Source organism: Lineus longissimus, chromosome 9, assembly GCF_910592395.1.
Source record: "Lineus longissimus chromosome 9, tnLinLong1.2, whole genome shotgun sequence".
Taxonomy (NCBI): Eukaryota; Metazoa; Nemertea; class Pilidiophora; order Heteronemertea; family Lineidae; genus Lineus; species Lineus longissimus.
In genome coordinates this window covers 7796907-7822992 of record NC_088316.1, presented here as the reverse complement: position 1 = coordinate 7822992, position 26086 = coordinate 7796907, and the positions used below count along the sequence as shown (strand labels likewise).

Sequence of the window (26086 nt, the reverse complement as noted above, 5' to 3'; positions counted from 1 at the left end):
ACAATGGCGTCATCGATATTACCATGAATATTGATGTTACGGCTTTTTTTCATCGCCCTGAACTCTATAACGTAATAATCTTTTGCAGACGTATTTGATTTTTGCTGATTATAGGCCCCAGATTCTGATCATTTCGGTGCTTTTGAAGCACTTTTTGGCTCCGATTTTTAACATCACCGGCCGGCGAGGCCGGGATTTTGTCAATCACGCATACATTAGCATGTATTAAGCTCCACCCCCGTTATGTTAACGTCATCCTGATGGCTGATCCCGCGAGCTGCCGAGTATGTTGAGCGAAGAAAACAGAGAACTGTGTGACGGTTGAAAGTAGGAATCAGAACTAAGAGCCGTAAATGCTTATCGATGAACTATCATGCCCATCTGACTGTTTGAATGATTAATGAGCGTGTTATTTTGAGAAAGGAGCGAGCGAATATGTCCGGAAATAGATCATTTGCGAAACAGTATAGCGAATAGACAGGGAGATCACTACACTACTTCCTTTTGCAATGTTGGGCAGATTCGTAAAATCGCCATACCCACGTATGAATGGCTGTGGAGCAACTCGTCACCCCCTGGTGATGGACACAAATTTGCTGAAAGCAAATTTCACAGTTCTAGTTCAATACTTTAGTAATGCAGTGAAGACACGATGCTTTTTCTACCTTCCCAAAAGCAAAATAATGTCACAACCTGCCATACGCATTTCCAACAAAACAATACAACCCAGCTATAATAAACATACTAACCAACACAAAATCGACAATATTTTCAGATTTATTACGATTCACCACTGATCAATTCACAATCAAAACCATCAAATCTTACAATATATAAAGACTCTTCACCATTACAAAAAGATTTTAGGTCTACAATTCAAATAACAACCATCATAATCACCACAAACACATAAAAACACCCAAGTCTAGTCTTCACTTGTACCAAAACTGCTGACAATTTCCAGAACCGTGTCCAGCTGCCCTGCACACCTGGCAGAACGAATATGGATAACGAACAACCACATCTTCAACTTTAGATGTACGAGCCCCCGGTAGCTTGAGAGTAATCTTCACAAGCTGCGTCAACACCTTACTTCCTTCCAAAGTTGGGTGCAATCCATCATTGCGGCTCACCAAATCTGCTTTTGCTGGCCTTTCATCCTGGCTGCTATCTTTCTGCCCACGGCCTCTACAGAAAACACGCTGAAATCATAACACACAATTATTAATTATATACCATGCACATAACATTACAGCTACGAATACTAATATGAACCGGCTCTATTACACTTGCAAAACTTATGTTCATCACAAATCAAACACTAAGCCTGCACGCCATGAGTATCTCCGCTATTAATAGTAATAACATCCTAACAAAAATCCACTTACACAAACATTGCATATCTTCACTGCATACGTCATATGTACGCTGATATATTTTTTTGATTCCTCTGAGAGTCTTTTCATCCGTGAAAGGAATGAAGACTCCATCAGTTGAACCGAGTTGAAATTTCAACAGAACAGAAAAAGACTTTAGTGATAGCCAATAGGCCGTCAAGCCTAAGAAGTTTCCATACTTGGCAGCTCCTGTACAAATGTAAAATGATGATTAAATTGGTTTCACATGTACCAAATACAAACTTTTCTTGTATCTTTTTTTGATGAAATGTAGTGTACTTTTTTTCCCTTTAAGTAACACTGACAGAGGCCCATGCGTGCCTATCAATCAAGGGGAGGGTCGACAAAACTGAGAATAGTGTTGTACCGGTATTGATTATAATTCTATTTTTATGCCAATATCGATGATTTGACGCAGACTTTGTGTCAAAATATTGAAAATAAGGATATCATACTGACATAGTCAACCAAAATATCAAAGTGTAAATGGGTGTGCGCATGCTACACAATCCAGCCTTTCGTTCCAGTTAATACATTTTAAATGTATTTTAAAAAAAAGAGCATTCAGAATTATGAAATATCAATGCACTACCAGAAGCCTACAGAAGCCTTAAGACCTCACGAAGCTGACCAGATAAATGTGCAAATTTATTTCATTCTTCTAAATATAATTGTTAAATTGAAGCAGCTTGTTTAGAAAGTGGCAGCTCAGTTTCCCTTTAAGTGACACTGACTGAGGAACATGCGTGCCTATCAATCAACGGGCGGGCTGACTAGACTGAGAGTGAGAATAGTGTTGTACTGGTATTGATTATAATTCTATTTTATATGCCAATACCGATGATTTGACGCAGACTTTGTGCCAAAATATTAAAAATAAAGAACAAATACCGGTATTAATAATATTTTCAATCTATCTAAAAATTAGCATTCAGAGTTATGAAATATCCATGCACTATCAGAAGCCTACAGAAGCCTTAAGACCTCACGAAGCTGACCAGATAAATGTACACATTCATTTCATTACCCATTCTAAATGTAACTCCTAAATTGAAGCAGCTTCATATAGAAGGTGGCAGCGCAGTCCCCTTTAAGTGACAGAGGCCCATGCACGTGCCCATCAATCATGGGGCGGGCTGACAAGCCCGGGTATAGTGTTGTATTGATTACAATTCTATTTTATATGCCAATATCGGTGATTTGACGTAGACTTTGTGTCAAAATATTCAAAATAAGGATGACATAGTGAACCAAAACAACAAAGTGTAAATGTTGTGTGCTGCAATCCAGCCTTCCGTTCGAGTTAATACATTTTTTTTTAAATATCAATTTCAAAAGAATGAGCATTCAGAAAATGAAATCTTCATGCACTACCAGAAGCCTACAGAAGCCATAAGACCTCACGAAGCTGACCAGATAAATGTGCACGTTAATTTCATTATTCTAAACATAGCCTTCTCTTGATTTGATAATGAAAACATGAAAACAGCTTGAATTTCCGGTAGGCATCTTCATTGGTGGCAGAAGGAAGTGTGAACACAATTTATGAAACCAAGTATAAATACAGTACGGTAGATGGTTGGTATATCAAAGTTCGAAGAGAGCATTTTAGTCAAGGAGGATACCGCGGTGACGTCACGGCTTTTCCAAGATGGCGCTGCATATTGTAAACAAACTCGATCCACGGCCAAGGGAAAATCAAGTCATCAAAAAAGTTAGATTTTTCGCATCAAGTCAGAGTTATTAGTACTTTTCTGCTATGAAATAAGTCTTCAGACAATAAGCTATCATTTGAATAATGAAAAGTGCTGTTTTGATGGGGAAAAATTGGGTTTTTTAAACCAAATAGCCGGCACCGATCTTCCAAAATTAGCGATGGTTTCAAAACAGTCTCCCAGATATGGGGCAATCTCTTCATTATCATAATGGGATGTGGAGGCATGTTTACAGATTTTACAAGTTCGAGACCTGTAATACCTAAAACTCGCATAGATCCCCATAGATCCCCTCTATTTGTCGAGTTAGCGCCCCTGTAAGATCATGCATTTTCGGACACTAGAACGAAATCTTCCTGCGGATATCGCGGTTTCGGTGATGATTTAAGGAAAAATTGACTGTTCTTAGAGTTGTATGGGACAGAAATGAGTTCATACTTCATGAATACATGAATATATTATGATATGGGCGGGCTTCTAAGTCAAAACAATAACAAACTCAACTGCATCTCTACTGTATATTGCGTAGTGTATTGCCTAGTGTATTTCGTAGTGTATTTTAGCGGAGACATTATTTCCGCACTTTGGCCACGCCAAACGTCTTTTTTATTCGTGGAAGTTAATCTGCTCTGTAAATTTTATTTTACACAGGAAGAATCCATACTAGGTATTGCAATATTTCATGTCTATTGGTGTTTTTGTGTACAGGAGCGCACCAGACAGTGAGACGTGGAGATGTGTTCAGTGCTGGTGCTGTCAGTAGACTGAATCTGATTGGCCATAGCGATCACTAATATGGGTCGGGATCACGTGATGTGACGTCACCGCAGTATCCTCCTTGCATTTTAGTATAGCAATTAGCATTACATTATAAAATCAAACCTACCTTTTTCTGCACCTGGTAGGCCTATGTCATTGACATCACCGGGATCCATCATGCTGAACACAAACCTGAAATAATTGGTGGTGGAGATGGGGTTTAAATACATGTACGATCGTTTAAATCCTAAATGCATTGGGGAATACCGGGGAGAATACAGTCACCCAAAAAATAATCTGGGGGTATCGGTATCACCCAGTATCACAACGCCCTCAAAAAATGTCTCTTGTCGGTTGGATTAAAATTCTAACATTTATACGCATGTAGTTACTTTACCAAATGCTACTTCAGTCTGTTAACGTCATTAAGTAGGCCTAGGTCATTTGGTTGGTAATAAAGAGTGGGTAAGTTCGAAACTTTAATAGTCATATACCAAGGCAATACGGCCACCGCGCTGACGATGTTTATTATATTTGTTTTGCAGCTTGGTATTGGCAGGACTCATTCAAATGGGAGAGCCAAGAGTACCAATATAGGGAATGGCTAGGACAGGCTATAGTGACTACTAGTATAGCCTACATGTGCAGTTACACAACGGCAAGTCTTGGAGGCAGGAATGATTCTGCCTATACATACATGTCATGTCTGGGCCGACCGCAAGATCGATGTGCGCGAATCGGTACTGATTTAATTCTAGTCATAGACCTAGGCCTACTTGATACAAGCCTAACTACTTGAAATGAGAATTTAGGATTGATATTCAACACATGCGATCGGCCCTGATGTCACAGGACTGTGAACAGATAGGCCTATAAAAGCACATTTATAGGCCCAGTACTAAAAACAGTGATACGGTAGCAATTAGAAGCAAATTTCTCTAGATGCAACTGTTGAATCTCAATTAGACTTACCGATAAAGATCGAAAATAACAAAGATAAATGGGCAAAATACACATCCGCCTTTCAAGATATAAATTAATGAAAAATGAAACAAGAGCATCGCATGCGCATTTCTTGCACATTTCGTTTGAAACGAAGTACGTTTCAAGTTCGTTTGATAGTGCGTTTTCCGTTCGTTTGAAACGAATTACGTTTCCAGTTCGTTTGAAACGAAGTGCGTTCGACAATCATTTCGTCTGAAACGAAGTGCGTTTGACAATCGTTTGACGTGCGTTTGAGATCCGTTTAGTACGATCGTTTGGAAATCGTATGGCAAGCGTTCTGATCGGACGTGCTCGTTTGGGAGCGTTTCGAAATTTTCGTCTGGGGTGTGCGTTTGATTTCAAACGCTTTTCAAACGGCTGATAAACGGCTGATTTTCGTTTGAATTTCGTTTTAGAATAAATGCTTTTTGCCCGTTTCAAACGCGTTTGAAACGAAATCAATTTGGAGACGGCCCCTAACAGAGCATAGGGTAGCCTACCATTGAAATTTCGTCAATGATAATAATCTTCAGGTTGCGGAATGCCAGACGGAATGTAGCTAAACTGTCATCGCTTAATGACTGTTTTAGAGTTATTCCCTTCTTGTAATTTTCCACTGGTATGGAAAAGGCGCTATGAATTGTTGTGCCATCAATGTTTGTTGCTGCAACACCGGTTGGTGCTGTAACAAGAACTGAATATGCATCTGACTGTTCTGGATCTTCAATTCCTTTCTTGCCATTGCTACAATAGTGGTGATCAAGTGGCTTTTGCCAGTACCAGCACCTCCTATGATGAACAAATGAAAAGGAAAAGGTTTTTTATCACCGGGGGTAGTGCTTTACTGACACCACTCAAGAATGGATTGGAAGACCTGCATTTGTTCATCATTGAGTGAGCGAACCATTCAGTAGTAGTCGGCATTAGACATCTTGTCTTTGCAGGTTTCTATGATGTATTGTGGTTGATCGAAGTCTGGAATTTTCATGACAGTGTCAGGTAACTGATCTGGATTTGTCAGCAGATGTTCTTCAAATAGTTCTGTACCTTCTGCTAGGTCATCTAGTTTGGCTTGTTCTGTAGATGCAGCGAGTTTATCCCATGCATTCGACATTTCATCTTCATTGAAATTTTCAAGTGCCTTGTCTAATTTGGTTGAATCTTTCTCAAAGATAGTCTGGTTCTTTAAGATGACATCTTTCTTGGCGAGATAGTATTGTTCATAGGAGTCATAGTCAATGAGAAGATCAGTTGATTCGTTTCGCCATGGCAAATATAGCATGAGGTTGGAATAGAAGTATTTTTCAGCCGACTTGGTTTGTGAGAAAATGACCACCAGTCGGCAATCTTGAGTGCAAAATCAGCCATCATGAAACTAGGCCTTGATATTCACCCAATACACGTGCACACCAAATATGAAATGTCTAGGCGAACTCGTTCAGAATGTAGAGAGGTCACAAGGCGTTTGCAAGTTTTACAACAAAATGGCCGGCAGTCGGCCATCTTGAGTGCGAAATCAGCCATTATCGAACTTGGCCTTGATATTTAACCGATACACGTGCGCACCAAATATGAAATGTCTAGGCGAACTCGTTCAGAATGTAGAGAGGTCACAAGGGATTTGGAAGTTTTACAACAAAATGGCCGGCAGTCGGCCATCTTGAGTGCGAAATCAGCCATTATCGAACTTGGCCTTGGTCACAAGGCATTTGCAAGTTTTACAACAAAATGGCTGGCAGTCAGCCATCTTGAGTGCGAAATCAGCCATTATGAAACTTGGCCTTGATATTCACCCAATACACGTGCACACCAAATATAAAATGTCTAGGCGAACTCGTTCAGAATGTAGAGAGGTCACAAGGCATTGGCAAGTTTTACAACAAAATGGCCACCAGTCAGCCATCTTGAGTGCAAAATTTGCCATTATAGAACTTGGCCTTGATATTCACCCGATACATGTGCACACCAAATATGAAATGTCTAGGCGAACTCGTTCAGAATGTAGAGAGGTCAAGAGGGATTTGGAAGTTTTAAAACAAAATGGCCGCCAGTCGGCCATCTTGAGTGCGAAATCAGCCATTATCGAACTTGGCCTTGATATTCACCTTATACACGTGCACACTAAATATGCAATGTCTAGGTAAACTCGTTCAGAATGTAGAGAGGTCACAAGGGATTTGGAAGTTTTACAAAAAAAATGGCGCCAGTCGGCCATCTTGAGTGCGAAACCAGCCATTATCGAACTTGGCCTTGATATTCACCTGACACACATGGACACTAAATATGAAATGTCTAGGCAAACTCGTTCAGAATGTAGAGAGGTCACAAAAGTGTGACATACAGACGGCCCGACGGTCGGACGGACAATCCTGATAAAAACAATACATCCGAACTTTCTCCGAAAGTGCGGATATAAAGAAGAAAGGATATATCCGATTACACGAGTACCCTGGTACAAAATTCAAAATTATACACTCATTACCAAAAATACAAAAGATAGACCTGGTAATATGACATACCGTAAATGCAGGTTCAAATGCAAGTTAAAAATATCAGTAGTTTAAATTCTACACAGTGCGTGTACACGTAGGTAGAACAAGAGGGCCATGGGCCTGGCGCTCAGCTGAATGTAAAGATGCTCACTTTGGTTTCCAGGGTCACTTTATATAAATATTTCATCACAAAACCGAGCTAAAAATTGTTTCCAAGATGGCCACGTGCCCAAAAAAAAAAAAGAAGCTTTGCTCGATCCATCTGATTGTTCACATAACTTCCTACAATGAGTGCGATTAAAAGTTGAAGGTTGTTGCAGAGATTAAATCTTACTAGTTGCGATGGTTCCTTCGAGAGTCACAACCCAGTAGACAACCAGTAACTACAGTCTGGACCTTTACATCAATCCGTTGAAGTTCAGCTCGAAACAAACCAGTCCATTTGATGCATGGTCACAACCTAGGACAACTACATCATGTAGTAGTAAATGTAGTCTTGACCTTTGTATCAATTCCTTCGAAATGCAGGTTGTGAAAAACCAGTCCAGTTGTTGCCTGGTCACAAACTTGGGGCAAACAGTTAGGACGTTTACATCAAATCCTTTGAAGTGCAGGCTGAGACAAACCAGCCCAGTAGATGCATGGCCACAACCAGAAACAGTCTGGACCTTTACATCAAATCCTTTGAAGTGTAGGTTGGTTGTGACAAACCAGTCAAGTGAACATGGTCCAGCCTCAGCCGGGACAGCCATGCAGTAATTGTCATCGGCTTCACATCAGGGACAACCAATAGTTTCACAGTGCAAGGCGAGGACCAAGGGGTAGGATTTCTTAGCCCGCATTGATAGCAAGTAAAAACTTAACAGATACACTTGATTTTTTGGTAAACCAACTGCCATATATGGTTTTCTTAATTATGTCAATTTTAAGGTAAGTAATACAGTGAAAAAGAATGAAGTACTAGAATTGACTGGTTCTTCTGATGACCACGCGGGTGAGCACTGAAGTTGGATTGTAGGTGCAAGGTGTTCATTTGATTCTATGAGTATGAGTGTAGCTCAGCTCCTCTCACTCGGTGACCTGTGATGTGGTCAACAAAAATGTTTAAATGCAGCTGTAGATTATTCCTGTAAAACAATGATGAGACAAACATTTTTATTTTCATTAACCTTGTCCCAGGAATGCTCCGGACCTGTGACAAGGTTGATAAAAATCTCACCACCAAGGTAGGTTATCTGCCGGAATTGAAATGGTCCTGGCAGTGAGGTTTTTATTGACCTTGTCGCAGGTGTAATCCTACAACGAGATTAACCGGAAGTAGTTTAAGTTACTACATCTCAGAGGCGTGAAGTTGGAAATAAGACTCAATGTGTTCCAGGAAATACTTTTTGGATGAACTCTCCAACATTTCTGGATTCAAATTTTTTTTTTGACTGAATGGATTCTCACTCCGAAATTAGATCACAAAATAATTTTGAGGAAGTCTTTTCCACCACATAAGAGTATGATCAATCCATTAGTCTCCCTAATTACCTACGTACATGCAAGCAGTGACACTTTTCAAACTCATTCAACACACACAAAATCATCATCATGTTATATGCATTGTACTGTTTGTAGTATGCATTGTATGTAAATTGTAAATAGAAAGCCTACGTTTCAGATTGGAAAATGCACAACTTTCTTGTAAATGTAATGTAAATGTAAATATCGATTTAGATAGCGCACGTTCCAGGTCGTAATGATCTGCTCACATGCGCTTTACATCATTGACCCATATGCCCAGGTGAAAAGCACAGTCTTCAGTTGTCTCCTAAAAATGAGAAGAGATTTTGCCTCCCTTACCTCGAGGGACAGAGCATTCCACAAACTGGATGCTCTGACGGTGAAAGTCCTGCCACCATTGGTGTCCAGCCGGAAACTTGGAGTTTGCAGGAGACCAAGGCACCCTGATCTCAGACTCCAACCAGGGACATATGCCGGCAGGAGATCCACCAGGTAGCTTGGTGCTGTACCATGTCTACATTTGTATGCCAGTACCAGGACTTAAAATCAATACGGTACTTGACTGGAAGCAAATGAAGACATTTGAGGACTGGTGTGATGTGCTCTTGGCGAGGGGTTCTGGTAATCAACCTGGCTGCTCGGTTCTGGACCATCTGCAGCTTGTCGATGAGTTTAGCATCTGCGCCAGCAAGCAGACTATTGCAGTAGTACAGTCGCGAAACAACCAGGGACTGAACCAGTGACTTAGTCGCATGTTGGGCGAGCCGCTTTCGCACCAAACCAATGTTTCTCAAATGAAATGATGTCGACCTGACAAGACTATTTACCTGAGGGGCCATGGAAAGAGTGTGGTCAAAAAGGACCCCAAGATTTCTAACAGGACCCCTCGAGATATTGACATCAACCCCAGACACTGACATATACTGGACATCAAGCTTGTCCAGGACACTAGGTTGACCAAAAACCATGATCTCGGTCTTGGTAGGGTTTCCCTCGAGTTTATTAACAGTCAACCAGTCCTGGACATCTGACAAGCAGGTCTCAACGGGTCTTTCAACTTCGTAGGCTATAAAACAACATGACTACTACTGGTTACACCACTACTCTGCTCATTGTTTATGGTGAGTAGTATGGTAATTTTGAAGTCGACAAGCAGGCCATGAAGGCACGTTTTTATTCAGCAATGGGGGGGTCGCCATGTTGTTATTGTTGGATTTTGGGCTCGATCGATGTCAGATTTTCAGTTCAAGTTTGATCACTCATTCTGCAGTCTCTCAGATCGAAACTATCCCATCAAAATGGGCACAAATATTAGCTGTACTAACTTGACTGCCCTGGCAGTATCATCAGCGGATTTAGACTGCAAAGTTTCGAATTCAAATGATCCAAAACGCGGGTGAAACTGAAATTTAAGCATGGACTCCTATCACGAAAAACAAAAGAATATATGAAAGAGACAGAATATTTCAACGTCCCATTCCACATGTTATGTGTATGGAACTTGAACAAAAACAAGAGGCCCAAGGGCCTGGCGCTCAGCTGGATGACCTAATAACATAGGACTGAGGGTATAAAGTAGATAGTAGTAAATATCGGCTTTATACTACTGTTTGAAGGTCAAGAGAACACGTTATACCACTAAAATTTCCAATGCAGAGCTGCCAGCTGGATTAAATATGATTGAACTAATCAGCCATGGTATGTATATATTACAGGAGGCAACGGAAGATATCCCTAGTTCAGTATGTTGTATCGGTAGCTTTACAGACAGGTTCAAATTGGCTATATTTTGAATAGATTGAATTGCGATGAAAATCTAATGCAATAAAGGAGCAATATCGAAGAGACAAATTAATCAAAATAATTGTCCACAGACTCAGACCCTGAAATGGCACGATGTATGCGTGCATATAAAAGTATATCAATTGGTCCCATAGAGATGATGAGGCAATGTCAATATGCCTTGTTCCTTAGTCAGCAATATGCCCCTTTTTATACGGAGAAGAAGGAGAACCCAGATAGGCTTTCACATGTCGGCTTCCAAATGGCTCGAACCAACTGTACTATCACCACTATAAATTTAAAATGCATGCTCCTCCAACATGTAGCAATGTCTCGGCCAAAAAGCCACTTAGTCGACAGGCAAGCTAGAAGTTCAGCACCGTGAGCAGCTCCTTGGTTAGGCCATGTCAGGTTCCGCGAGCCTCTTCAGATACATCAAGTATTGAAAGCTGTGGTGAGCTGAGCACATAAAAAGACCATGGTCACCTTAATTTGAAAATCCCTTCATAATCAAGGGCTACCTCTGACTAAAACAGCACAATAGACCACCAATTTGACCCCAGCTCCTAACTGCGGGAAAACCCAAGTCCAGCAACCAAAAGTACCAAAAATACATTTTTGTTTACAATACATTTGAACTGCACACATGCGTTTGTTTACAATTTCATTTCCCGCGAAATCTCCAAAATCACGTGACCTGCAATCATGGATTGAAAATAACATTAACCTGGGTTCAGCAGGTCAGCAGGTATACCGGCTGTTCCAATCATCCCCCTACAGCCAGCTGTTCAAAAGGTAATGTTATTCACCCCACAGGGAGTGCAGGTAATTGATTAAGCCCCTGCATAACTTAACACTATAACAGCAATGGCTTGGCTTCTGTGGTAAGGAGAATTGACAGTTTTTTTACGGGAGTAACATTATTGTGTTGCTTAAAACGTCTACTTTTTACTCATGTAAGAATCGTAGTACTAATAATAACTTCAACTTATTTTCCGGTTATGATAACACAACACGCATCTATATGATCACGATCTTTCTCAAACTAACTGAATGACCTAATCGCCTTGGACGCACAACCACATATCAATCCGCCCCGACGATCAACAACAAAGTTTTCGTGCTTTTAGCTGTCAACATCAATGGCTATAATATACTCCTGCAGAATAGTAGAATTAATAGAACTAATTTCCGAAGTTTCCAATAGTTTGAACACAAATCAGAACATCACCCATCAGCTGGACTCAGATCTGCATAAATTACGATAAATAATGAGGTCATCGCTTCAATTTCGCAAAGAAAGTTGACTCCATTCGAAGGTTGTTTTGACCAAATTCCGTTGAACTCATCGTTATGAGGGCATTTGAACACATTCTCGTTGATCTTTTCTATAAACGTGTGAAGTTTCGTACCAAAATACATTTCCGTAAAGGCTTAAATAAGAAAATTTGTCACTAACAAATCATCGCTCCGGTAGAAATAAAAAGGTCGTCGCCATTTTCTTGATGATAGTTCTCCAGGTAACCTCGGCGGGAAATTTAAAGCAGGGTCATCCGGGGTCAAACAACAGTTTTGCTCACTACCGCCAACTGGTGATATAAATCGACACTAATCTATTTTATATCAAAACTTCTGTATCATGAAGACCTTTTCAACTTTACTTCAAGCTTTTATCTGCTGGAATAGAGCGTCAAAAAATTGTTTTTTCATTTACGCATTTTGCCCCCTGGGGAGCTGAATTTGAGTCGAATCGCCAAAAAATTTTTCCGTAAGCAACATTTTCTGCGGTGTTTATAAGCAAGACTAGATTTGAAGTGCCTCGGTTGTATGATTACAAAATGCCCAACTTTGTCTACAGATGGCTAGATGGAAGGATGGCAGGATGGATGGAAGGAAGGACGGACACCAATCGAATAGCTATTTGACTAGCTCCGCTGACTTCGTCAGCTGAGCTAATAATATTATCGGTATTTTTGTTTACGTCTTTATTTTATTTACTTTAGAACTTTGAAATACGAAATAGTTCTATATTATAATATCCGAGTCCACCGACCATGCTTGTTTCAATATTTGTTGACTAACGGCGCATGCGTAGTATCAATGGTAATAGTAATGCATTCCATGTACTGTTGCTGATATGACAATGTACGACCTGCTAATTGCTAAACTGCTAATTGCAGCGATTTTCACACCAATTTATATGCTTCTAGAGAAGAATAATGTTTAAAACATACTTACGTGGTATTCTTTGTATCAATTTTGCGGTGTTCGTTCAAGTAATGACCAGTGAATTTTCGAAGTGGAGACTCACTGGTGAGTGACGTCATCATGCGGCAATTTAAATCGGTGAAAAAATTTCGAAGACAGATAAGCGCGGCACTCTAGTGAGAATAATTTGAATTTTTTAAATAGGAAATTGATTAAGAAAAAAATAATCTGAACTACTAATCAAATAATCAAAAACATCTGATGCTCCTAGCCCGAGATAAGCTAAAATCGTTCACGGGCCCTCAGTAGCAGAAAGTAGGTCAAATCACAACAAATTTTTCATGACAGGTAGCCTTTGGGTAATACTTAATTTACATGCTGAATTGAGGTTGATAAGGCTTACGGTTACGGAATTTGCCCCTGTGGACAGATGGACGGACGGACAGACAGACGCCACTTGAATAGCTATTCCACTACTCGCTGACTTTGTCAGCTGAGGTAAAAACACAAAAGTGTTTGAGTTCAATGAATTCACAGCTGGCTGAACAATCCAGGCGAGATGCACACGCACAGGAATAGTAGGTCAAGGCCAGCAAAGCAATCAGGTCGACCCGAAAATGTCCTTGAATAAAGAGTCATTGCTCAAAAGATCATGAATGTCCATTTGATCTTGGAAATATCCACACTCGGAACACTTTTGCACCATGGATTAAAAAGAGAGGAAATACAGCTTTGGTTAACTACAAAACAAGAGGTACACAAATAAAAAGTCTCGAATGGCATAAAGTCATGGCACAAATGGCGGTAACATCGGACAGAAACATCAAATTTCTCAAAATTAGACACTCAGTTAGGCCTAGGCTGTCTAACTACCAATGCCCTACCATAATACCTGTTCTATACCAGTGAATGCATATCGACCTTCAACCAATAATATATGGCGCAGAAAAGATCCAAAACAGACGAGGCTTCCAGATTACCTCGCCCTGATGCACACACCAATCACACTCGCATGCAATCAAATGTAATCAAATGCGCAGTCAGTAAGCAAACACATGCACAATGTTAAAAGTAAAACAGAGCACTCATAAATTTACTTCCAAAGCTAGTAACTCAGGGCTCCACGTACCCAGCTAGCATGTCGATTACATCTCTAACCAGCCACGCAAAATAGATCCCAGTCTCCTACCTACTTAGGTTTCCAATTGTCCAAAGTTACACCATGGGCTAAACGTAGTTTTTTCAGTGTTAGGGCGATATGTACCACCCTCTTGATCCAACTGTAGATCAACAGTGAAATCCTGAGCTACGTCTTGCACGAAGTATGGTCGACGCCATGGTAGATGACGATCCCCTTTAAATGTTTTTCTGGGATTGAAGTACCAAACAATGTCACCCGGTTTTATAGACTTATAGATGAAATTAGATAGCTCAAACTGTTTCTTTTGGACTCTTGGAGCTAACTTGAGATGATTGCGAAAAATAGCATAGGCTTTGTGAAAGCAGTCCTCCGACTGCCTGATCTAAGCTGGCACAGATGCCTTGGATCCGGATGGTTTGGATTACAGGAGATCCAGTGGAATTTTCATTTCTCGTGCCGTCAACATATAATGTGGCGTTTCTCCAGTGCTGTTGTGTACAGAGGATCGATAGACCATTAGAAATAAGGCAACATTAAGTCCCAGTCTCCAACAGATTTTCAGTGGTCATAGGTTTTCATCGTGGATTTAAGAATCTTATTAAAATTTTCCACCAGGCCATTGCTCTTAGGGTTGTAAGGAGTGGTCAAGCTCTTGTGAACTCCTAACTTTTAAAGAAGAGAAGCATAGAGGTGTGAGACAAACTGGGGCCCTCGGTCACTGTGTAGGAGGTACATCAATCCAAAGCAGGAGATTAATTCCCTTATGATGGCATTGCAGACTTCTGTGGTCTCCATCGTCTTAAGAGGAGCTGCCTCCACCAATTTCGTGAAATTATCCTCCATTGTAAGGACACAGCTGAATCCTCAAACAGTCTGTCTCAAAGGGCCGATTATGTCGATTGACACTCTCTCAAAGGCTTCACCAAACAGTTATTGGGTTAAAGGTACCTGACGCTTCTTGTGATGGTGTTTCATCACATTGCATGGCTCGCAGTGGGAAATAAAGCGCATGGTATCACGCCTCCAACCGACCCAGTAAAATCTTGCTTTCACCCGCTCAAATGTTTTTTGCATGCCAAGTTGTCCTGAGGCTGGATCAGAGTGTGATTTCTGCAACACTTCGTATCGCAAAGTTCTTGGTAATATCAATTGCTTCCTCGTGGGCTTTCCTTGGACCTCCAATCTCCTGAAAAGTACACTGTCCTCCACAAGCAAGTGTCTCCAGTGATGCCGTAAAGCTTTGACACTGAGGCTCCCTCCAGAGATGCAATGGTAATCAGGATAATCATATCCATTCTTCTTGAGCTGTAAAATGGATGTCGGGGTCAAATGCTTGAACGTTGGCTACTTCCGAAAGTGTTATTTTATTATAAAGTACAGAGTCAGGAAGAGGCTTGTCAGTTGAAGCTGACTTTTCATCCCTTTGTCTTGCTGCCTGAGATCTGGTAGTCACTGCGGCACAATCCATCATTAGCCAGCCAATGGTCTCTTCGATAGACTCATAGGTGCCTTTGGTATGCCGACAAGGGGGGATATCAGTGCTTTCTTTTACCTTGAGTTTTCTGGGCTTTCCTTTTGGATTAGATTTAGGTACATCAGGGAGTGCTTCCGTTCTCCCACATTGTTGACAAGGTAAGCGACTTATGATATCAGCGTTAACGTGGTTACGACCAGGTCTGAGTACAACGTCAAACACGAACTGCGACAGGAAGAGCTGCCATCGTTGGAGCTGAGGCTGGGCATCGGTGAGGGTGAGCATGTGGCTTACTGCAGAGTTGTCCGTCCTAATAAAAAATCTCTGGCCATACAGATATGGTTTGAAATGCTGCACCGCTTTAACGACACCAAGAAATTCCCGCTTAGTAATACAATACTGACGTTCAGAGTCAGATAGTAAACGAGAAAAGTATCCTACAGTTTCTTTGTTCTCCTGTCATTGACTAAGCACAGCTCTAACCCCTGTATTAGATGCATCTGTGTCCAATATGAAATCACCCTTCTTTAGGTCAGGAAACGAGTCAAGATCGGAGCAGTTATCAATGCAGCCTCCAAGCACTGAAATGAAGCTACATGTTCTGCAGTCCAAATCAGATTACTTTTCACATTGTTAGTTCATATAATTGGGTGGCGATGGTACTCATGTTCCTAATGAGCGTCCTGTAATAGCTAACTAGGCCAAGGAACTTCCTCACCTCTGTCCTAAGTTTCTGACAAGGTACACCAGCTAATGTAGGCCACGATTGTAGGTCACCTATTATATCACTCAGTGGTTCCCTAAATCAGAATGAAGTTTTCCATAAGTGGGTTTCGAATACAGACTAATTCGAAATGCATCCAAAGATTCACTATCTTGACGCCTAACATCACGCATGGTGGTCATCCAGACTGACCTTTCTCCCATGCATGCGCTAAGCTTTGGTATGTCATCACTGTTCCTGATAGATCCAAATTAGCTAGCACTTTGGCAGCTCGCCCCTCGAGCTTTTCACAAAGAGCAGACAGCTTGTCAGCATCACTGCATCTATTTGTTATTGCATTCTAATTTGCTATGTAAGCTTCTACATTGATCTTGGAATGGTCGAACTATGGGATTTTCGGACGTCTGTTGCCACTGGTGGAGTGTCTGGCTAAGCCAAATGAGCAGTTGGCGTAATTATTGACAACCCGAGGTGCTGCTGAATCCATTCCACCGTTCCCTCAGACGGTTCACAGAGTTGATCGATTACCTGTTTACTTGGCTGTTGTCCTGGGAGGTTGCACTGGTTGCTATTCTGAACAACTGGGACGTAATTATCTGGCAGCTGTTCAGGAGTTAGGTCACACTGTGTCGCACATGTTTCCTGAAACACTCGGCGGAAGTTGTTAATTGGCTGTTGTCTAGCATCATGATATTCCTCCTCATCCATCTCTACCATTATGGACCTGTTAGGAGCATTCAAAGCTCACCGGCCTGGACGACGTGCATTGGGGCTGAGAGGTGTCGAAGTTATGGGGTGTGTTTTTTTATTTACAAACGTTGTTTCCATGGGCACTTGCTCATATGATGTCTTATCTCTGAGACCTAAAGCAGAAAATATACCTGATAATTTCTTCTCGACAGTTCCAAAAATACCCCCTATTTTATCCATGGTTATCTATCCCTGGCGAGTATTTTCTGCTGGTTGTTGGTTTATTGTTGTGGTGGTAACATAGTGTACTACCTGTGGTGGCTCCACGTTGTCCTGCTGCCTCGGTTGTATTACAGGCACAACCCCCGGCAATGCCCTACCACGCAATACCATCCATACCATCCATCATCGTCCGCCATGGCTAATCACAGATGGGCACAACAGGGTTACACTAAAGCATGGAAAATAAGATGAGCAACAAACTCGTCAAAATAAAAATTTCTACGAATCTGATGAAGCGAAAAACAATAGGATTCTGGCGGAAGTACTTTTCTACCAATCCTGACATTTTGAAAGCTTTAGCTATTGTCTTTCGTGAGTTATCTGATAAAGTTGGGTAAATCGGTAGTCGGAGAAAGATAGAGAGAATTCTCAGTTAAACCAATAATCTACCGAAGTCCGTAGTTTAATTGGAAGAACCGACACCACATCGAACCAGCCAGACATGCCTCTCGTCAAAGGAAGTAAGCAGAAAGAAAATGATAATAGAACAACAACGACAAAAAAATCATTTCAAGTAAACTTTACAGGAGGACCTACAATTCAGATGAAATGTGGACACTGGGGCTTCAATTAGTATCATTGATTATGATTATTTCATGAAAATACTACCACAGGAGAAATATCCAATTTTTCTAAGATCTTACAGTGATAGTATTTGCTCTTCCGAAGGAAATCATATGCAAATTATGGCCATAGTCACAATGAACATTGGCATGGATAACAAGAAGGTCAGTCACAATTGTCATGTCACCAAGGGACTTGCCCATACCCTCATTGTAGGCTTGGATTTTATTCACAAGCAGGTGGCAATCATACATGCCAGGACAAGAGAAGTGGCATTCAAGGATTTGGGTACTATATCTATGGATTCAGCTGCACAGTTCAATTTGCAGGCCAGTGTGGCATGTCAAGATGATTTAACATTATCTGAAGCAATTAAACGAGAAAAAAGTAAATTCACAGATCGTATCAATGCCAAGCATGTACAATCCAACCAAAACAAAGATGGCAAATCAGGCTGGGATTATTCAGAAATCAAACTGAAATTTGTCTTCCCCAACGCTTTTGGTACCAAAACAAAAGGGGCGAGCAGCGGCTAGTAATCTATTATCGAAACATCAACAAATCAGTGCCATGTGATTCCCATCCTCTCCCCGTAGCAAATTAACAGTTGTTAAGTTGTGGTTCATTGTCGCTATACACCGATCAATATATTCCAAGCCGAGGGACACCTGACAAGTTTGTCTTTTTCACCTTCGAATCATAGTCAAAATTTTGAGAAACTTTCGGCAATGAGAAAAAAATTATAACCTTAAACCAATCACAAGAATCTAATCAAGACATCTGACTTGATCTGTTGAGCGTTTGATCGATTTATACATTGATTCCTTCAAATCATCGCTTCACACTTCACAAAATGGCTGTCGTCTGACGTTGCTCGGTAAACTCGCACAGTGCCGAAATAAAAAATTTTCAGACACTGGAATTGATCAATTGCCTCCATCTTGGATATCAGCATCCTGAGATTCAGGTGTTTGATAATCCTACGTCAATTACTGCATCATCAGTTCAAACTGCAAGAATTATTCTGGCTAATTAGTGCCACTTTCTCTCATAAAAATCAAATTTTATCAATGAATAAAATATGATCTATATGAATAAACTCTAACACTTTCTGGTAGGCTTTGTGGTGAACTATAAATGCAGCGTACAGCAGCAATCATTCTTGTAGGCTTAGAAGTTGATGCAATGGCCTCTTTGTCAATCGAAAAATTATTCCTTTTTCTGTATCCACGGTCCTGCTTTTGAATATAGTGGCAACTTACTAGTACCAGAGGCATCTCTAGTGGTTGCTCGGGATGCACAAATGTTGCCTCGAACCATGACATTCAAACACGGCCGGCAAAGTGCAAACTTACATGTTAGCCCAATACCGCCAGCTGGTGACATAATTCTAAACTAATCTATTTTATATTGAAACCTCAATATGATGCAGACCTTTTCAACTTTATTTCAAACTTCTATCTGCTGGAAAAAAGCCACAATATTTTTTGCGTAATTTATGCTTTTTGCCCCCTGGTGAGCTAAAATTCAGTCAAATCGTGCTGAAATTTCTGTTCAGCAGCATATCTTGCGCTGTTCTTCCCGATGGCCAGATTTGAAGTGCCTAGGTCTTAAAGGCCATATATCAAGGTTTTTTGCCATTTTCTGCTGTAAGACGATTTCAAAAGTGTACCTAACACTTTATACAATACAGAAAACCAAATGCAATTAGCTCCATCCATTTTGAAGATATAGCCAATTATGTGTTTGACAACTTGATTACCTAATCAGGCTAGCAACTGGCTTGTTAGAGCCAGGCGGCGGGTTCAGCAAAAGTTGTGATGTAGATCAGGTTATCTGTACATGTCATGCAATCATAAAAGCAGGAGGGCCTTAATTAATTATGCACACCTGGAAGTAATGTGTTTCATTCACTATGGTGTATTGTGTGACTCCGAATTGTGTCAAGGATAGCACAAAGAACAATCGAATGACGGATGGGACCCATTTTCATGAATTTCCAAAGCCAGTTGAATGAGAGAGGAGGAAGCTGTGGATTCGGAAGTGCAAACGTTTGGAGTGTTGGAAGCCTGGGCCTTCGGCCAAACTTTGCAGTGATCACTTTATCGATACGGATTATCACATGAAGCCGGATATCTGCATCCAACTGAATATTAAATGCCACTTGTTAAAAACAGCTCTTCCAACCATGTCAATAGCATTTAATGCCCGAGGCTGCCGAGGTCGGTTGTTATACATAATGTGTAGGCCCTATTGGGGCCTGTGATACCGCATAGTGTCTTCTTGTGTTCCAGCCATAGCAAGGTGACAGCGACACAGGTCAGTGTCAGTGACAGCCACTGTCAATGACAGATTATTGTCATCTGACATCCAGGCCTATCTAACGGTGCACGGCATTTTATCGTCACGTCAAGATGATTGTGCATAATACCGTCACTTTTCAATAGTAGTTCAGCGTCATGACATAACTGGCGATACAACACTGACGAGGCGAAACAATATTGTACAACATTAGTCTGTTCAAAAATCATACATGTTATGCATCTGCAACCGTCTATCAATGTCTTCTTTGCTATATCGGCAGGTCTGCCATGCAAATTGATTAACCAGAAATTCTAATCACTTTCGTCCGAATAATCACTCTCATTATGATCTAGTGGTATTAATGGCTCGAACATGTACGGCTCAACGTTTAAATATCCTTCTGTATCGACCAAAACATCCTCAAATTCACTGCTCTCACTCTCTGAACTGTATGCGGAAGCCATCTTGCTTTGTTCTGACTGACCTGATCTACGTCATCAAAAAATCCCTAGCGGCCACATGTGGAACTAATCTAAAGTTGTGTGTGGTGGGAAATTCAAATAGTTTAAAATTGAAAATTGAAATAACTAAATAATGACTTTATTATTAGAATTTTTTTAATGTCTGGGATCTTGTTTTTTTAACCCTCAACATATTTCATGAGTATCAAGCATGTTTTCAAACCTTGATATATGGCCTTTAAGGTTACAAAATGCCTGATTTTTACCACAGATGGATGGATGGATGGAAGGATGGACACCATTCGAATAGCTATTGCCTAGCTCCGCTGAGTTTGTCAGCTGAGCTAAAAACACATAGACGCTTGGACCAGCTACCTACTTATCTTGAACTCATGGATCAACTTCTGGCTGTGCAGCTTTTTAAAAATATTCACAACTCTCGAGTCCCATCACGGAAAACCAAGCAACCATGATCTATTGCCCTGAAAGCCTTACCATTATATTTTACAGCAGTCATTGCAGCCTTGGCAGAAATGAGTGTCTTCAGTTCTTTACCAGAGCCAACCTTTCTACTCCGCCACCACATCATGTAGATCTTTAGCCAAGCAGATGCCTCAATGTGGAGGGAAGAAGGATCAAGCTGTCTCTCCTGACAGCATTGTTTTGCTCCATCAGTTCCACAGATGCAACCTTGATAAAAAAATTTAAAACAAAATATTGAGTTTTCAGGGAACAGAACTTCCGATGGTTGACTATAATTCTAAAATATGCATGCTTTTTATACGGTACTCTTGACAAGAAAATGCAAGATAAGATGACTCAGTTAAAGGACCTTTGGCATTATTAAGGGCAATATTACCAAGCTGTAGGATGCACCTCCTATTCTACATAAGTAGTTTCCATTAACAAATTGCTCAAAAAAGGACAAATTCAAAATCTGACTGAATTAACACCCTTTTCCTATGTTGACTTGATTTGACCACAGTAAGCTTTCGATGCGTCGACCCTTTCCACGTGGAAACTATTTGTACATCAGATTCAGCAAGTACAAACCAGCTTTGTTCTCTGTAATTAGGGCACAATGGGACAAACAACTCAATGGACGGCAATTAATGTTGCAATAAGGGCATTGGCATTGTGATACGCAGTGAAGATAATTCAGTTTTAACAAAACATTCGGTTTAAATTAGAGGAGCAACAGATATAAGCAAGGATTAGCACAATTCCGACTCCCACTCTGACTGAAACTCCGAGAGCGAATAGTAGCCACTTACTGGATACTTGTGATTTAAATTATTTAATGGACGCTAGCCATTGATGAAACACTGTCATAATGCAAGAAAGGATTTGGGGTCTTAAATCGATTGCGCGCTAAACCACAAATATTGAAGTCGTATTCCTATTCGTGCCCATTTCTTACGAACAGGAATACGACTTCAATATTCATGTGTAAGAGCAAAATAGATTAAAGACACTGATTCTTTTTTCCATGTGTGATGGTTTTCCAGGAGTGGAAACCATCCATCAAATCATTTAAACCACAGTTGTCCATTGGTTGCTGCTATTCGCTCTCGGAATTTCAGTCAGATTGAGAGTCGGAATGGTTCTAATCCCCTCTATCAAATTCACTCAACCCAGTAATTAACTGAACCTAGTGTCTATGTTCATTATTTACGCAAACTTCTCACCTATTAGGCCTAATTGACTACCACAGTGAACATGGGAAGCTATTGTTTTTATTTACTGTCCGTAATTGCGAAGTGAGTTGATCAAAAAGTCACTATCGCTGTGTCTCCAATTCGGATTAGAGAGGTGTTCGCCCTAAAGAGGTTTTGGTCAAAGGAAATGACTTAGAAAAAAACAGGACTGAACGGATGTCCGTAAAGCCGAGGTATCTGCCTGGCAGATGTGTCTGCAAGGGGAGGTTCTAATGTACTTTTCACAATTTTTAGCAGAGAAAATGTGAATGTATTATGTTAATTACAGTACAACCTCTCTACTGTGGACACCCATCGGACTGTGCGTTGGTGTCTGTAATAGAGAGGTGTCCTTAATAGGGAGGTTATGCCATCATTGTCCAATCAGGGGATTCATGTGTATGAACATGGGGGTTGTGCATCCTACATATTACATATTCCAACAAGGAGGATCGGACAAGTAGCGCACCATATGCAAACGAATGTCAAGGTCATGTAAACAAACCCACGTGCTTTATACAGCGTAAAGAATAAAATGAAATATCGACTGATTTTACATTTTTCACTTCATAGTTGATGCATTATTTCACATACATCGAAATGGTTCAGTTGAAATAGAAAAGGCACATTTTAGCATTGCCTGTTTTATCAATTTTGGGTCTTTGTGCGACAATGATGAGATCGATCTGGCGGGGTGCTTCATTGACAACCTTCAGAATGAGGCTCATTTGGTAATTATCTGAGGAGATCTTGAAAATCGGTTGGTAGAAACATGTTCTTTGGACAAAAACAGACCTAAAACACTTAAAGTTCTCGAAAGATCTCCATGATTAAGCATATTTATCGATCGTGGAAGATGACCAAAATTGAGCCGGCCTCGTATTAGCCTCCTCATTTTACTGGTTGAAAACTGTAAGAATATTGTTATTGTTTAGTGTAGTTTGCGACTTTAACTCATTTATCATGCAAATGAAGTAGTGTTTTATTGATTCGGGCAGGATTTATCTTGATTTATCGTGATTAACCATGTCAACAATGTTTACCGTGCCGCCTACTGATCTACGAACGCAAGGGTGTATAATACACTAGTGTAACAAACATATTGTGTAGTACTTTATCGCGCACTATTCAAACTGCGATTCGAGCCCTAAGAGGTTGGTTTTCACTCGCGTTTTGAAAACTGTCTAAAGACTATGGCTATATATACAAAACAACTGTTACATCTTTCAGCATTTTATGATAAAAGGTTTTTTGTGGTTCAATTAGTGCTGACCGAGAGCCAGCCTCCGATGCGCTTAGTACAGCGGCTACGTTCAGAATGACGGCCATTGCGCGATCATAATATGACCGAGGTCTTGCACACGGCACGCAACCTGACCGATCCTCCTTGATATTCCATTTAGGAGGGGGAGTGTTGATGAAAACAAATCAGTTATGGATATCAACTATTTCAAATACTTTGACATTGTGATACACATACGCATTCAAAATTACTTCATTATAACACCTTATGATATTTCTAGTGGAGGTAATTCTAATTGGCCAACATTGATATCAGCAAGTAGAGTTTATACCCTACATACCCTACATCGAGAGCGTACATCCTTAATTACTTGTATGAAAGCTTATGATTGAGCTACTATAGACCCAGCTTTATTCTCCGTACTTAGCGCACAAGGGGAAAAAAAACTCAATGGACTGCAATTAATGTTAAAATATAAGGTAGCTTGGCATTGTGATGCACAGTGAAGATACATAATTCATCAAAACATTGGGTTTTAATTAGGAGAGCAACGGACATTAAAATCACTACACCCCTGTAATTAACTGAACACAGTGTCTAATTCTGTTCATCAATTACACAAACTTCACACCGTTAAGACTGATGACCTACGGTCTCTTTAGGGACTTTTTTTGTATTCATGCCCGGCCAACCGTAGTTCCTAAAATCATTGATTTCTCGGTCTTCACAGTATGCCAGTGTTGATTCAGCAGTTGTTTTGGCAAAGACATGTTTTTTAGTTTCTGGAACCTAGAGCGCTACTCAATAGGCGGCTAACAAGAAACTATGCATTTACTGTTGTTGCCGACGTATGTGTACACTGAACTTGGGATGTGCGTCGGCCCCGTGTTGAAATGCCGTCCAGTGCCAGTTGGTGCGTTTTTCGCTGATTTGTGCAAAATTCAACATCTCAAAAGTTCAATGGTTGACCCGCGATTTTTTTTTTTTTTTTTGTGTAGCGTAAGCAACTGTCTTTCATGGGAGAATGGTCACTGTAAGAATTATTCAGGAAAAATGTATAATATTTGGGGGTTTTCGTGATTGTCCGGCCCAATTGGCAATATTGCCATTTGGGATGGAGAACAGAGCTAGGAGCAAATGCGACGCTTATGATTTATTTAAAGAAATAAAATGCCCGATTTAACATCCTGCAGAATCAGGTGAATCGGGCGGTTTCCAGTGATATACGACACAAATGGGTTGTCCTCATGCATTCACTATGGAAACGCACTTTAAAATAGATGTTCCGTCCTGTTAATGGGGCACGTCATCATCGCTACATTTGGGAAAAACTCCCTAACGAGACCTTAAGACGTAATGACGACATTTTCATGAGCTCAGAAACTATTAATTTTAACTTAACCACGTAGCTATGAATAATTTGAATAATTTCCAACAGAAATCTATATGAAATATGCAATATTGGTGAACAGAGCGCCGTTTGAAACAACAGTGCGTCATCGTTTTCTTCAACACATTTCCAGTAGGCCCGACGTGAAACTCGGCCCTTTTCATCAAATTTGGTGTCTCATGACAACGGAAGTGTCCTCTTAGAGAATCCAGTCAGACTTATTGCACATATTACAAAGAAATGCCTCGACTACAAATGCAATCTGTTCGGCATTCCCAAGGTCAGTTTTTTGTTTGCAGCGTGAATGCAAAATGACCAGTTGAGCTTAAAGGGGTACCTGTATTAATTGCAGTTTCCGCCAAATGTGAACACTGCGGTGGCACAAGGCATGAATTGCCTTGCCCAAAGACTAAACAAATATGTCTATATGATGTTGAATATATGAATAGCTTGATGCTTTCCGGATCAGAATATGCATGATTTGCAGTATGTGCGTGACGCTGAACGTGATTATTTTGAGCAATTGAGGCGTTCTATTTATTTCGACGTATGGGATGCTAAGTATGACACAATTTGAGCAGATTGTATGACAATCTGCTCAAACACATACGCATTCAATATTACTTCATTATAACACCTTATGATATTTCTAGTGGAGGTAATTTTAATTTGCCAACATTGATATTAGCAAGTTGTGTTTATACCCTACATCGAGAGCGTACATCCTTAATTACTTGTATGAAATCATTTGATTGAGCTACTACAGACCCAGCTTTATTCTCCGTACTTAGTGCACAAGAGGAACAAGAGGAAACAAGAGCTAGGCCGAGCGAGCACATTATACGCCCACCATAAGAGCAAAGGATGGTTGGTCAGGGTGAAAAGTGTGTGAAGTAGCAGGTAAGCGGGAAATTGAAACAGGTCTTGGTGACCTTGACCTTTGACCTTTTGACCTCCAAATCAATAGGCTTCTTCGGGCCTATACTAGTGCCCTGCAACCAGGTTTGGTGACTATACATGATATAGAATTTCAGTAATCGCACGGACAATGAAAGGTAAGCGGAAAATGGAAACAGGTCTTCGTGACCTTGACCTTTGACCTCCAAATCAATAGGCTTCTTCGGGCGTATACTAGTGCCCTGCAACCAGGTTTGGTGACTATACATGATATAGAGTTTCAGTAATCGCGCGGACAATGAAAGGTAAGCGGAAAATGGAAACAGGTCTTCCTGACCTTGACCTTTGACCTTTTGACCTCCAAAGCAAAAGGCTT

General features: G+C 40.6%; 1 protein-coding gene across 5 annotated transcripts in view; it reads right to left on the bottom strand.

Annotated features, from left to right (window-relative positions):
- Positions 1 to 26086, bottom strand: part of LOC135494139 (uncharacterized) — a 231908-nt gene that overhangs the window by 154082 nt on the left and 51740 nt on the right. For all 5 annotated transcript variants that reach the window (XM_064781942.1, XM_064781941.1, XM_064781943.1 and 2 more), the window contains exon 3: positions 20979 to 21173. In XM_064781942.1, coding sequence (XP_064638012.1) covers positions 20979 to 21173 — 195 coding nt within the window. The remainder of the gene's footprint in view (positions 1 to 20978; positions 21174 to 26086) is intronic.